The sequence below is a fragment of the Hemitrygon akajei genome, chromosome 8 (assembly GCF_048418815.1).
Source record: "Hemitrygon akajei chromosome 8, sHemAka1.3, whole genome shotgun sequence".
In the NCBI taxonomy this organism is placed as follows: Eukaryota; Metazoa; Chordata; class Chondrichthyes; order Myliobatiformes; family Dasyatidae; genus Hemitrygon; species Hemitrygon akajei.
In genome coordinates, this window is record NC_133131.1 from 64,665,685 (window position 1) to 64,678,386 (window position 12,702).

Consider the following 12,702-nt stretch of genomic DNA (forward strand, 5'->3'; position numbering starts at 1 on the left):
TCAGACAGGCAGGTCTATGTAATCTGGAAGTTGTTACGCAGACAGGCAGGACCATTGGGGTTGGAGATTGTTATCTATAGGGATATGGAGGGGGTGACAGAGACAGGGAGGTCTATAGGGGTTGGAGATTGTTATCTATAGGGATATGGAGAGTGATACAGAGACAGGGAGGTCTATAGGGGTTGGAGATCGTTATCTATAGGGATATGGAGGGTGTTACAGAGACAGGGAGGTCTATACGGGTTGGAGATTGTTATCTATAGGGATATGGAGGGGGTGACGGAGACAGGGAGGTCTATAGGGGTTGGAGATCATTATCTATAGGGATATGGAGGGGGTGACAGAGACAGGCAGGTCTATTGGGTTCGGAGATCGTTATCTATAGGGATATGGAGGGTGATACAGAGACAGGGAGGTCTATAGGGGTTGGAGATTGTTATCTATAGGGATATGGAGGGTGTTACAGAGACAGGGAGGTCTATTGGGTTTGGAGATCATTATCTATAGGGATATGGAGGGGTTGACAGAGACGGAGGGTTTGGAGGGGTTACAGAAACTGAAGGTCTATTGGGATTCTAGACTGTTACGGAGACGGGGGTCGATAAGGTCTGGAGGGGGTTACAGAGACATGGAGTTCAATCGGTGTTGTGGTTTGTTACAGAGACGGAGAGGTTGATAGAGTCTGAAGGAGGTTATAGAGACAGGCAGATCTATAGTGGTTGGAGGGGAATTAGAGAAAGGGAGTTCTATAGGTTGTGGAATGGATTACAGAGACAGGGAGGTCTATAGGGGTTGGAGGGGATTACAGAGACAGGGAGGTCTATAGGGGTTGGAGATTGTTATCTATAGGGATATGGAGGGGTTGACAGAGACAGGGAGGGTTTGGAGGGGTTACAGAAACTGAAGGTCTATTGGGATTCTAGACTGTTACGGAGACGGGGGTCGATAAGGTCTGGAGGGGGTTACAGAGACATGGAGTTCAATCGGTGTTGTGGTTTGTTACAGAGACGGAGAGGTTGATAGAGTCTGAAGGAGGTTATAGAGACAGGCAGATCTATAGTGGTTGGAGGGGAATTAGAGAAAGGGAGTTCTATAGGTTGTGGAATGGATTACAGAGACAGGGAGGTCTATAGGGGTTGGAGGGGATTACAGAGACAGGGAGGTCTATAGTTTTTGGAGGGAGCTACAGAGACAGGGCATTCTGTAGGGATTGGAAGGAGTTACATAGAGAAGTCTAAAGGGGTTTGGAGGGAGTTACAGAGCCAGTGGGGTCAATAGGATTTGGAGCTGGTTACAGACACAGCAAGGTATGTAGGGTCTGCAGTCAGTTACACAGACAGGGAGGTTTAAAGGGCTCGGAGAGGGTGACAGAGAAAGTGAGGTCTTTCGGGGTTGGAGTAGGGCTACAGAGGAAGGTCTCCAGGGTCTGAATGTTGTCATATAGGCAGTGAGTTCTATAGAGGGTGGAGGGGGTTACAGCGACAGGATTCAGTAGAGGGATTGGAGGAAGTTACAAAGTTGGGGAGGTCCATGGGACCTGCAAGGGTTTACAGAGACAGGAAAGTCAACAGTTACTGGAGTGGGTTACAGAGACAGATGTGTCTTTATGTTCTGGAGGGGGCTACACAGAGGGAGGTCCATAGGGGTTGGAGGGGCTTATACAGAAAATGAGGACTTGGAGGAGGTGACAGAGAAAGGGTAATCTATAGGGGATGGTGTGGGTTACTGAGATTGAGAGGTCTATATGGTCTGCTGGAGTTACAGAGACAGAAGGGTCGATGGTGGTTTGAGGGGTTTACAGAGACATGAAGGTCTATCTGGTCTGGAGGGGTTTACAGGGATAGGGAGGATTATAGAATCTGGAGACTATCTCAGAGACAGGAAGGTCTATGGAGCTCAGAGAGGGTTTCCAGAGGCAGGAAGGTCTATAGCGGTTGGAGGGCTGTTACAGAGACGGAGTTCTGTCGCGGACACCTGGTCTGTTTTAGAGACAGTGAGATCTATGGGGTCTGGAGGAGATTCTAGAGACCTTATAGGATGGTCTATAAGGGTTGGAGGATTTTCAGAGACAAGGGGTTGGAGTGGGGTTACAGAGAGGGAGGTGGAAAGAGGTTCGAGTGGGGTTATAGAGACAGGGAGGTCTCTAGGGTCTGGTGACTGTCACAGAGACAGGGAGTTCAACAGAAGTAGGTGGGGGTTACAGAGACAAGGAGGTCCATGGGCTCTGCATTGTCACAGAGACAGGAGGGTCAATAGGTGTTGGAGGGTGTTACAAAGACAGGGAGGCTGTAAGGGTTGGAGACTGATTCAGATACAGTGAGGTATATGGGGTTGGGAGTGATTTCCAGGGACAGGATGATCTATAGCATTTGGTGGGTGTTATAGATGTAGGGTGGTCTATTTGACCTGGAGTGGGATTATAGGGTTTGGAAACTATCTCAGAAACGGGGAGCTCTATGGAAATTGGAGAGGGTTACAGGGAAAGGAAGCTCCAGTGTGGTTGGAGGGGGTTATGTTGACAGGTGGGTCTGAACGGATCAGAAGCTGTTTCAGAGACAGTGAGGTCTATGGGATCTGGAAGGTTACAGACACAGGGAGGTTTACTGTATAATGGTTTTTGGGTTTCCAGAGAGAGGAAGGACAAAGGTGGGGTTCCAGAGACTGGGAGGATTATAGAATCTGGTGACTATCTCAGAGCCAGCAAAGTTGATGCAGCTTGGAGGGGATTGCAGAGACAGTGAAGTCTATTGGGGTTGTAGGCTTACAGAGAGAGGGGATCAATTGGGCCTGGAGGGGGTTACAGAGACAGTGAGATCTATAGGGGTTAGGTTTAGACAGGGAGGATTATAGGGTCTGGAGGCCATCACAGGGGCAGTGAGGTCTATGAGGCTTGGAGGACGTTGCAGTAACAAGGAATTTTAGAGGGGTTGGGGGCTGTTGCAGAGGCAAGGAGAACCAAAGGTATTGGAGGGGATTACAGAGACTGGGAGGATTATATAGGTTCGAGGAGATTAGAGAGAGAAGAATATAGGGTCTGGAGGTGATTAAAGAGACAGGGAGGTCTATGGGGTTTGGAGAGGATTGTAGAGACAGGCAGGTCAATAGGGTCTGAGGACTGTTACAGAAGCAGTGAGGTCTATAGTGGGTCATTCTCCACCTCTATTCAGGACATTTCCAGCAGCAGGTGCATAAAAATGGCCCGGATGATCATCAGGGACTCCAGCCACCCCAAGCTCAAAATGTTTTGGCTGCCTCCGTATGGAGGTACCACAGCATTAAGGCCAGGAACAGCAGGCTCTGGGATAGCTTCTTTCACCAGGCAATCAGATTTATCAATACACATTGATCTGATTGTATATCTGACTGGACATTGTATCTGATCGTAAACACGTATACAAAACAATAACGTGTACAATCTTAGTGTTTGGGCAATATCTTCCCACACTTCCCTTCCTTATTGCTTTATGTTGCAACAGAGATGCAACATTAAGATTTTGAATCCCTCATGTTGAGAGATAGATGTAAGAAATGAAATAAACTCTATTCTGTTTTGATTCTTTTTTGTGCCGGGGATGGGGGAGTTGATATCTTTTCTTTTATCCATACTCATGATCTTTCAATATTCCTTGGCTATCTGGAGAAGGCAAATGTCAGAGTTGTGTTCTACATGCATACTTTGACTATACAATAGACCTTTGAACTTCCTGCATTGCTCTCAAATTTTCTATCATCCATGTGCCTGTGTTACAGTTTCTTAATTGTCCCCACTGTATCTGCCAACAGTTTTGACCCTGCTGGTGAATAACTTTGGGTTTTTGAGTCATCTGGTGGATGGGAGAGAATGTCTGAGATGGGTGGGGTCTCTGACAATGGTGGCAGCTTTACTGAGGCAGAGGGAAGTACAGACAAACTGCATGGAGGGCATGCTCAGGCTGTCGGATATGGGAATCCTGGGAATCTTCCAGTCTCCCAGATGGCCACATCTGCACCAGGTGCAGCTCCTGAGAGACCATGTTAGGAATCTGGATCTGCAGCTTGATGACCTACAGCTGATTAGGGAGAGTGAACAGGAGATAGAGAGGAGCTACGGGGAGTTAGTCTGCAGTTAGATAAATGGGTGATGGTCAGGGAAGCGAGGGAAAGAGCTCAGATAGTAGAGGGCACCCCTGTGGCCATCCCCCTCAGTAATCGTTACCTTGTTTTGGAAGCGGTTGAGGGAGATAACCTGACAGAGGACGACCACAGCGATTGGGTCTCTGGTACTGAGTCTGGTTCCGTGGTGCAGAAGGGAAAGAGGAAGATGATAAATGCGGTGGTCATAGGGGATTCCATAGTGACAGGAACAGAGAGGAGGTTCTGTCAGCCTGATAGAGTTAGCCGCATGGTGTGTTGCCTTCCAGGTGCCAGGGTATGGGATGTCTCGGATCAGGTGCAGAGTATTCTGAAGGGAGAGGGTGACCAGCCAGAAGTCTTGGTACACGTTGGTGAAAAAAAAGGGAGGAGGCCCTGAAGAAAGAATTCATGGAGTTCGGTAGGAAGCTGAAAAGCAGGACTTCCTGGGTAGTCCTCTCAGGATTGCTGCCCATGCCACCTGCTAGTGAGTGCAAGAATAGCATGATCAGGCATATCATTTTGGGACTAAAAGACTGATGTCGGGGGCGGAACTTCAGATTCCTGGATCATTGGGCCTCTTCTGGGGGAGGTACGACCTGTACAAAAAGGACAGGTAACACCAGAAACCAAAAGGGTCCAATATCCTAGCAGGCACATTTAATTCAGCTGTTCAGGAGGGTTTAAACTAATTTGGCTGGGGGATGGGAACCGGAGTGATAGGGCTGAGGAAGAGGAAAACAGAAATAAATCAAAGATAGTGTGCAACAGAGATTATAGAAAGAACATGTAGGAGATAAGGCTTAATCAAAGGCAGTGGCATGAGTTACAGGGCAATAGAGGTGTGGTGCTGCTAAAACAGAAAGCAACAAATACTGGACTGAGAGTGTTGTATTTGAATGCACACAGCATAAAGAATAAAATTGACAATCTTGAATTTCAGCTACAGATTGGCAAATACAACGTTGTGGCCATCTCTGAATCTTGGCTCAAAGATGGCTACCATTGGGAGCTGGAGGTTCAAGGATATACAGTATATCGGAAAGATTGGTTAGTAGACAGAAGGGGTGGTGTAGCTCTGTGTATAAGAAATAATATCAAATCATTGGAAAGTAATGACATAGGATCGGAAGGTGTAGAGTGTCTATGAGTTGAGTTAAGAAATGGCAAGGGCAAAAGGACCTTAATGGGAGCTGTATATATGCCTCCAAACAGCAGCCGGGATAGAAGGAGATAGAAAAGGCATGTCAGAAAGGCAATATCATGATAATTGTTGGGGATTTTAACATGAAAGTGGATTGGGAAAACCAGGCCAGTACTGGACCTCAAGAGAGAGAATTTTTAGAATGTCTGGAGGATGGCTTTTTAGAACAGCTTGTTGTTGAGCACACTAGGGGATTGGCTGTGCTGGATTGGGTGTTGTGCAATGATCCAGAGGTGATAAGAGAGCTTAAGGTTAAGGAACCCTTCGGGTTCAGTGATCACAATATTACTAAGTTCACTTTGAAATTTGCGAAGGAGAAGCTGAATTCCAATGTGTCGGTATTTCAGTGGAATAAAGGAAATTACAATGGTATGAAAAGGGAACCAGCCAAAGTTGAATGGAAAAGGACAGCAGAGCAGCAATAACAGAGTTTCTGCAAAAAATGAGGGAAGTGTAAGACAGATATTCCAAATAAGAAGAAATTTTTGAATGGAAGAAGGACACTACCGTGGCTGACAAGTGAAGTCAGAGCCAAAGTAAAAGCAAAATAGAGGGCATACAAGGAAGCCAAAGCTCGTGGGAAGATAAAGGATTGGGATGCTTTTGCACAGGGAAACTAAGAAGGTTATTAGGAAGGAAAAGATTAATTATGAAAGGAAGCTGATGACTGATATCAAAGGAGAAAGTAAAAGCTTTTTAAAATATATAAAGGGTAAATGAGAGTTGAGGGTAGATATAGGACCAATAGAACATGACGCTGGTGATATTGTAATGAAAGACGCAGAGATGGCAGAGGAACTGAATATGAATTTTTCATCAGTTTTCACAGTGGAAAACATTTGCAGTATACTGGACATTCAAGGGTGTCAGGGAAGTGAAGTTTGTACAGTAAAAATTACAGCTGAGAATGTGCTCAGGAAGCTTAAAGATCTGAGGGTGGATACATCTCCTGGGTCTGATGGAATGCATTCTTGGGTTCTGAAGGAAATAGCTGGAGAGATTGCGGAGGCATTAACAATGAACTTTGAAGAACCGATAGATTCTGGCATTGTACTGGATGACTGGAAAATTGCTATTTAAGAGGGTGGGAGGCAGCAGAAAGGAAACTATGAACCTGTTAGCCTGACATCAGTGATTGGGATGTTGTTGAAATCAATTGTTAGGGATGAGATTACAGAATATCTGGAGGCACATGACAAGATAGGCCTAAACCATCATGGTTTCCTGAAAGGAAAATCCTGCCTGACTAACCCACTGCAATTTTTGGAGGAAATTACAAGCAGGATAGACAGAGGAGATGCAGTGGATGTGGTGTACTTGGATTTTCAGAAGGCCTTTGACAAGGTGCTGCACATGAGGCTGCTTAGCAAGTTAAGAGCCCATGGAATTACAGGGAAGTTATTAGTGGGTGGACCATTGGGTGTTCAGCAGAAAACAGAGAGTAGGAATCCTTTCTGGTTGGCTGCCGGTGACCAGTGGAGTTCCACTGGGGTCGGTGTTGGGACCACTGCTTTTTATGATGTATGTCAATGATTTGGACTATGAGATTAATAGACTTGTGGGTAAATTTGCCGATGATACAGAGACAGTTGGAGGAGTGGGTAGTGTTGAGAGCCTGCAGAGAGACTTAGATAGTTTAGGGAATGGTCAAAGAGGTGGCAAATGAAATACAATATTGGAAAGTGTATGGTCATGCACTTCGGTGGAAGAAATAAACAGGCAGACTATCATTTTGATGGGGAGAGAGTCAAAATGCTAAGATACAAAGGGACTTGGGAGTCCTTGTGCAGGATACCCTAAATGTTAACCTCCAGGTTGATTTGGTTGTGAAGAAGGCAAGTTGGTATTTATTTCTATAGGCGTAGAATATAAGAGCAGGGATGTGATGTTGAGGCTCTTTAAGGCACTGGTGAGACCATACATGGAGTACTGTATGCAGTTTTGGGCTCCTTATTTTAGAAAGGAAATACTGACAGTTGAGAGGGTTCAGAGAAGATTCGCGAGAATGATTCCAGGAATGAGAGGTTTACCATATGAGGAACGTCTGGCACCTCTTGGGCTGTATTCTCTGGAGTTCAGGAGAATGAGGGGGGATCTCATAGAAACAATCTGAATGAATGTTTAAAAGCTCTGAACAGATTAGATATGGCAAAGTTATTTCCCATGGTAGAGGAGTCTAGGACAAAAGGACTTCAGGATTGAAGGACGTCCATTTAGAACAGTGATGTGGAGAAATTACTTTAGTCAGAGGGTGGTAAATCTGTGGAATTTGTTGCCATGAGTGGCTGTGGAGGCCAAGTCATTGGGTGCATTTAAGGCAGAGATAGATAGGTTCTTGATTAGCCAGGGCATCAAGGGGTATGGGGTGAAAGCAGGGAAGTGGAAGAATTGGATCAGCCTATGATTGAATAGCAGAACAGACTCGATGGGCTAAATGGCCTACTTCTGCTCCTATATCTTATGGTTTGAGCAGCTAGAAACAATTGATCCCCATGGATGGTCCAGAGGGGCTTGGACAGCTGGAAATAGCTGATCCACCAGGACGATCCAGTGAGGCTAGGGCCACTGAAAAGGTTTATCAACCCAGACAATCCAACTTCTTTTTCTGGAATTGAAGCTCCAAATGGGCTCGGAATGGCTGTGTGGCAGTGAGGAGAAGTGAAAATGATCCAGAGAAATGAGGTCTGTTGCTGAGAGCTGATGGTGATCGGTTCTGCAAACCACAGTGGAATCAGCCTTGTCAGTACTGTACGCTTGTTGTAGTGAGGAGGGTGCTAGTAGTTCAAAATCAGAAAGTTAAAACTTGAGTCAGATAAAGGAACTGGGTGGGCCCAGTATGATTCTTTTGTCAAATATGTACTTCTTGTCTCGTGATGACATATTCAGTTCCTGCTCTACTTCCTCCTGAGACAGTCACAAGGCCATTGAGCTCACCAGACAAGCTTGAAGATGGGGACGTCCTGGAACTGTGCTTTTGTATTGGTCATCTTTCTCGGTAAGGTCAGATTTCAATGTTTCATCTCTGGTTACAGAACATTTTGATGTGTGCAGGTTTTCAGTGCGTGAAAGCGCTATTTATCGTGGTCACATCCTGATCCGCTGATTCACACCCTTTCTCAGAACATACACAATTCCAATTTTCACCTTCAGCCCTTGACTTCCTCAGCTTCTGTTGAACTGCCTTGATCTCGGTCTACCTCAACAAGTCTCTCTCTCTGTCTCTGTACCTCCGTCTATCCACACACTTTCACCCTCAATATCCTTTCTTCCTTTTGCTCATTTAGCTCTTTCATTTTTTTCTGGTCCTTCAACACGTCTATCAGTTTCTTCATGCAAGTCCGTTGGTCTCCCTCCCCCTCCCGTATACTTGTCTGAATGGTAAATAATGTTCCTCTTTCTGCTGCACGTATTGCTGTCCTCATGCTGTGACCATTGAACTATGTATTTCCAGTCTGGTCACCATTTGATGCTGTGCTTATCACATCCTGACATTTTCCATGCCTTTCATAGAAGTTTGGGGCACTCAGACCCACCAACTCTTAGACTCCAGCACCTGCTTCCCTGTCCATCCCTACAGTCTGGAGACACGAGGGTGAAACTCCTCCCAGAGAGAGAGGGAGGGGATATCACATTTTTTTCAGGATACTTTAATTGGTCTATTTGGATTTCAGAGAGGCATAGTCTCATGGAACACTTCAGCCCAGAAACAGACCCTTCAGCCCATCAAGACCATGCTAACCTGTTATTCTGCCTAGTCCATTAAACCAAAACCCAGACAAACTCTCCATACCCCTCCCATTCATGTACTTACCCAAATTTCTCTTAAATTTTGAAATTGAACACACATCCACCACTTCCTCCGGCAGCTCGTTCCACACCCTCACCATCCTCTGAGTGAAGAAGCTCGTCCAGATTTTCAGCTTTCACTCCAAACCCATGAATTCTAGTTCCACCCACCCAACTCAGTTGAAAAAGTCTGCTTGCATTTACTCGATACTCCTCATAATTTTGTATACCCCTATCAAACCTCTCCTCATCGGAGAGCTTTTTCTGGCTGGCTGCTGGAGAGTAGTGGTGCTCTGCAGGGGTTTCTGTTTGCACCACTTCTTTTCATTGACTTGGATGATGGAATTGATGGATTTCTGGGCAAGTTTGAGGACAATACAAAGGTACGGGAGGGGCAGGTAGTGTTGAGGAAGCAGGGAAGGTTGCAGAAGGTCTTTGGCAGATTAGGTGAATAGGCAAAGAAGTGGCAGATGGAATACAGTGTCTACTTTTATTCCTTCCACCAAAGCGCATTGACCATACACTTCCCAACACTATTCCATCTGCCAGACACCCTGCAGAAAACAGAGTACAATTTATTCCTTCTACCAAAGCACATGACCATACACTTCCTGATGCCGTTTTCTAAACAGGGAGAAAATTGAAAAATCTTATTAACATCCATGGTTAAGATTTAATTTGAAGTTTTATAAAGAAAAGTATTGTGCAATCGCACATTAATCCAAAAGAAACTGATTTGTCCAGAAGAGACGACATATTTGAGAAAAAAAGTAACCTCATTAGAACCGCCCAGTCGAGAAAAAAAAACCTATTCTAATAGCCCCCTCCCCCAAAGCCTGGAAAAAAGCGACCAATAGGATAGTTGCATGCTTAGGCTAATGACCCTTAACCCCATCCTCCATTATCCCACCAAAATTAGCCATAATAAAATTTCAAATACTACAATGTTACGTCTGACAGCAATAAAATCGTAACCGGTGACGGCCATCTTAAATTCATCTAAAGTGTATTAATCACGTATTCAGAAAAGAATAACTCCAAGTAGATAATATTACAACTGAAGTTCTTTCTTTCAAAATAAACTTAAAAGTCATACAAAAAATAAGTGAATATATCAGAGTAGATAAATCCCCAGGACCTGACAGGGTATTTTCCCTCGGACCTTGAAGGAGACTAGTGTTGAAATTGCAGGGGCCCTGGCAGAAATACTTAAAATGTCAATATCCATGTGTCAGGTGCTGGAGGATTGGAGTTCCATTGTTATTTCATTGCTCATGTAGTTCCATTGTTTAAAAAAAGGCTCAAAAAGTAAGCTGGGAAATTATAGTTTGACATCGGTAGTAGGTAAATTATTGGAAGGAATACTAAGAGATGGGATCTACAAGTATTTGGATAGACAGGGACTTATCTGAAAAAGTCAGCACGGCTTTGTGCATGGTAGGTCATGTTTAACCAATCTATTAGAGTTTTTCGAGGAAGTTACCAGGAAAGTGGATGAAGAGAAGGCAATGGATGTTGTATACATGGACTTCAGTAAGACCTTTGACAAGGTCCCACATGGGAGGTTTGTTAGGAAGATTCAGTCGCTAGGTATACATGGAGAGGTAATAAATTAGATTAGACATTGGTTCAATGGAAGAAGTCAGAGAGTGGTAGTGGAGGATTGCTACTCTGAATGGAGGCCTGTGACTAGTGGTGTGCCACAGGGATCAGTGCTAGGTCCATTGTTATTTGTCATCTATATCAATGATTTGGATGATAACGTGGCAAATTGGATCAGCAAATTTGCTGATGATACAAAGATTGGAGGTGGACTGGGCAGTGAGGAAGGTTTTCAAAGCTTGCAGAAGGATTTGGACCAGTTGGAGGAATGGGCTGAAAAATGACAGATGGAGTTTAATGTGGACAAGTGTGAGGTATTGCACTTCGGAAGGTCAAACCAAGGTAGAACATACAAGGTAAACGGTAGGACACTGAGGAGTGCAGTAGAACAGAGGGATCTGGGAGTACAGATACATAATTCCCTAAAAGTGGTTTCACAAGTATAGGGTTTGTAACAAAAACTTTTGGTACATTGGCCTTTATAAATCAAAGTATTGAGTATAAGAGTTGGAATGTAATGGTGAGGTTGTATAAGACATTGGTGAGTAAGTTTGGAGTATTGTGTGCAGTTTTGGTCACCTAATTACAGGAAGGATATTAATAAGGTTGAACGACTGCAGAGAAGGTTTAAAAGGATGTTGCCAGAAATTAAGAAATTGAGTTACTGAGAAAGGTTGAATAGGTTAGGACTTTATTCCCTGGAGCGTAGGAGAATGAGGGGTGATTTGATAGAGGTGTATAAAATTATGATGGATATAGATACAGTGAATGCAAGCAGGCTTTTTCCCCTGAGGCTAGGGGAGAAAAAAAACAGAGGTCATGGGGTAAGGGTGAAGGGGGAAAAGTTTATAGGGAACATGGGGGGGAGCTTCTTCACGCAGAGAGTTGTGGGAGTGTGGAATGAGCTGCCAGATGAAGTGGTGAATGCGGGCTTATGTTTGATATTTAAGAAAAACTTGGACAGGTATATGGATGAGAGGGGTTTGGAGGGATATGGTCCAGGTGCAGGTCAGTGGGACTAAGCAGAAAAATGGTTCGGCACAACCAAGAAGGGCCAAAAGGCCTGTTTCTGTGCTATAATGTTCTATGGTTCTATATATATACCTCAAACCTAAATCTATATTAATATTGAGACAAGCGAAAAGATAATTCAAACCAGGTCTTATACAGACCTCTATGATATAATACAGGTTTCCTTCAAAGCAACTATGAACATACACTAATCATTAACAAATAAAAAGAAGAATTAAATCAGCCAAGTCCTGTACGGACATCCAAAAAGCATAGTATAGACTTTCTCAAGGCATCTACAAACATCTCAAAGATCAGAATTACCTATTCATGTTACAGTCAGCTTAACTTTGAAGTTTTTAATAAACTCCCACCCTTCGTCAGGGGAGTAGGTCCTCTGTGGCTGAGAGTCAGGGGGGAAGATTATCAGCTGCACAGGGTTGTGAAGCAATGGATGGCAATTTTTCTTATACAATTCACTCATCACTTCCCGGTATTTCCTTCTTTCGGCAAAAATCTCAGGAGGAAAATCTTCGACTATACAAATTTCAATTGAATTCAAGATTATTTTCCGCTTTCTTCTGGCCTCTCAAAGTATGGCTTCTTTGGTTGTATAATAATGCAAGCAAAGTACGATTGGCCAGGGGTGTAATTCAGATGAACGCCGAAATCCTGGAATTCTACGGACTCTGTCGAGTAATGGGGGTCACTTCAAGAGTCTCACTAAAAAGTGATTACAGCATATCTGAGAAGAACTTTAACAGGTCACCAGTTTCAGTATTTACAGGCAAACGTAATATACACAAGTTTCTCCGACGTGCTCTGCTGTCTAAATCAATCATTTTTCTCTTCATTTTTGATAGTTCCAAGGTAATTTAATTAATTCTCTTTTCCATAGATGACATCTTCAATTCTTGTTTGTTGATAGTTTGCCTGAATTGTTCGTGTTCCTCTCGATTCGATGGGTAGTCTGCTTGAGCATCTGAAAT

General features: G+C 44.2%; 1 protein-coding gene across 3 annotated transcripts in view; it reads left to right on the forward strand.

Moving 5' to 3' along the window:
* The window catches only part of LOC140731939 (SLAM family member 5-like), a 460,463-nt gene that overhangs the window by 312,382 nt on the left and 135,379 nt on the right, over window positions 1-12,702 (forward strand). The window contains exon 1 of one of the 3 annotated variants that reach the window (XM_073053939.1): window positions 8,212-8,309. The exons of the other annotated variants lie outside the window; for them this stretch is intronic. Coding sequence (XP_072910040.1) covers window positions 8,264-8,309 — 46 coding nt within the window. The 5' untranslated portion in view covers window positions 8,212-8,263. Of the gene's footprint in view, window positions 1-8,211; window positions 8,310-12,702 lie in introns of those variants that run through there. 3 annotated transcript variants of the gene reach the window in all.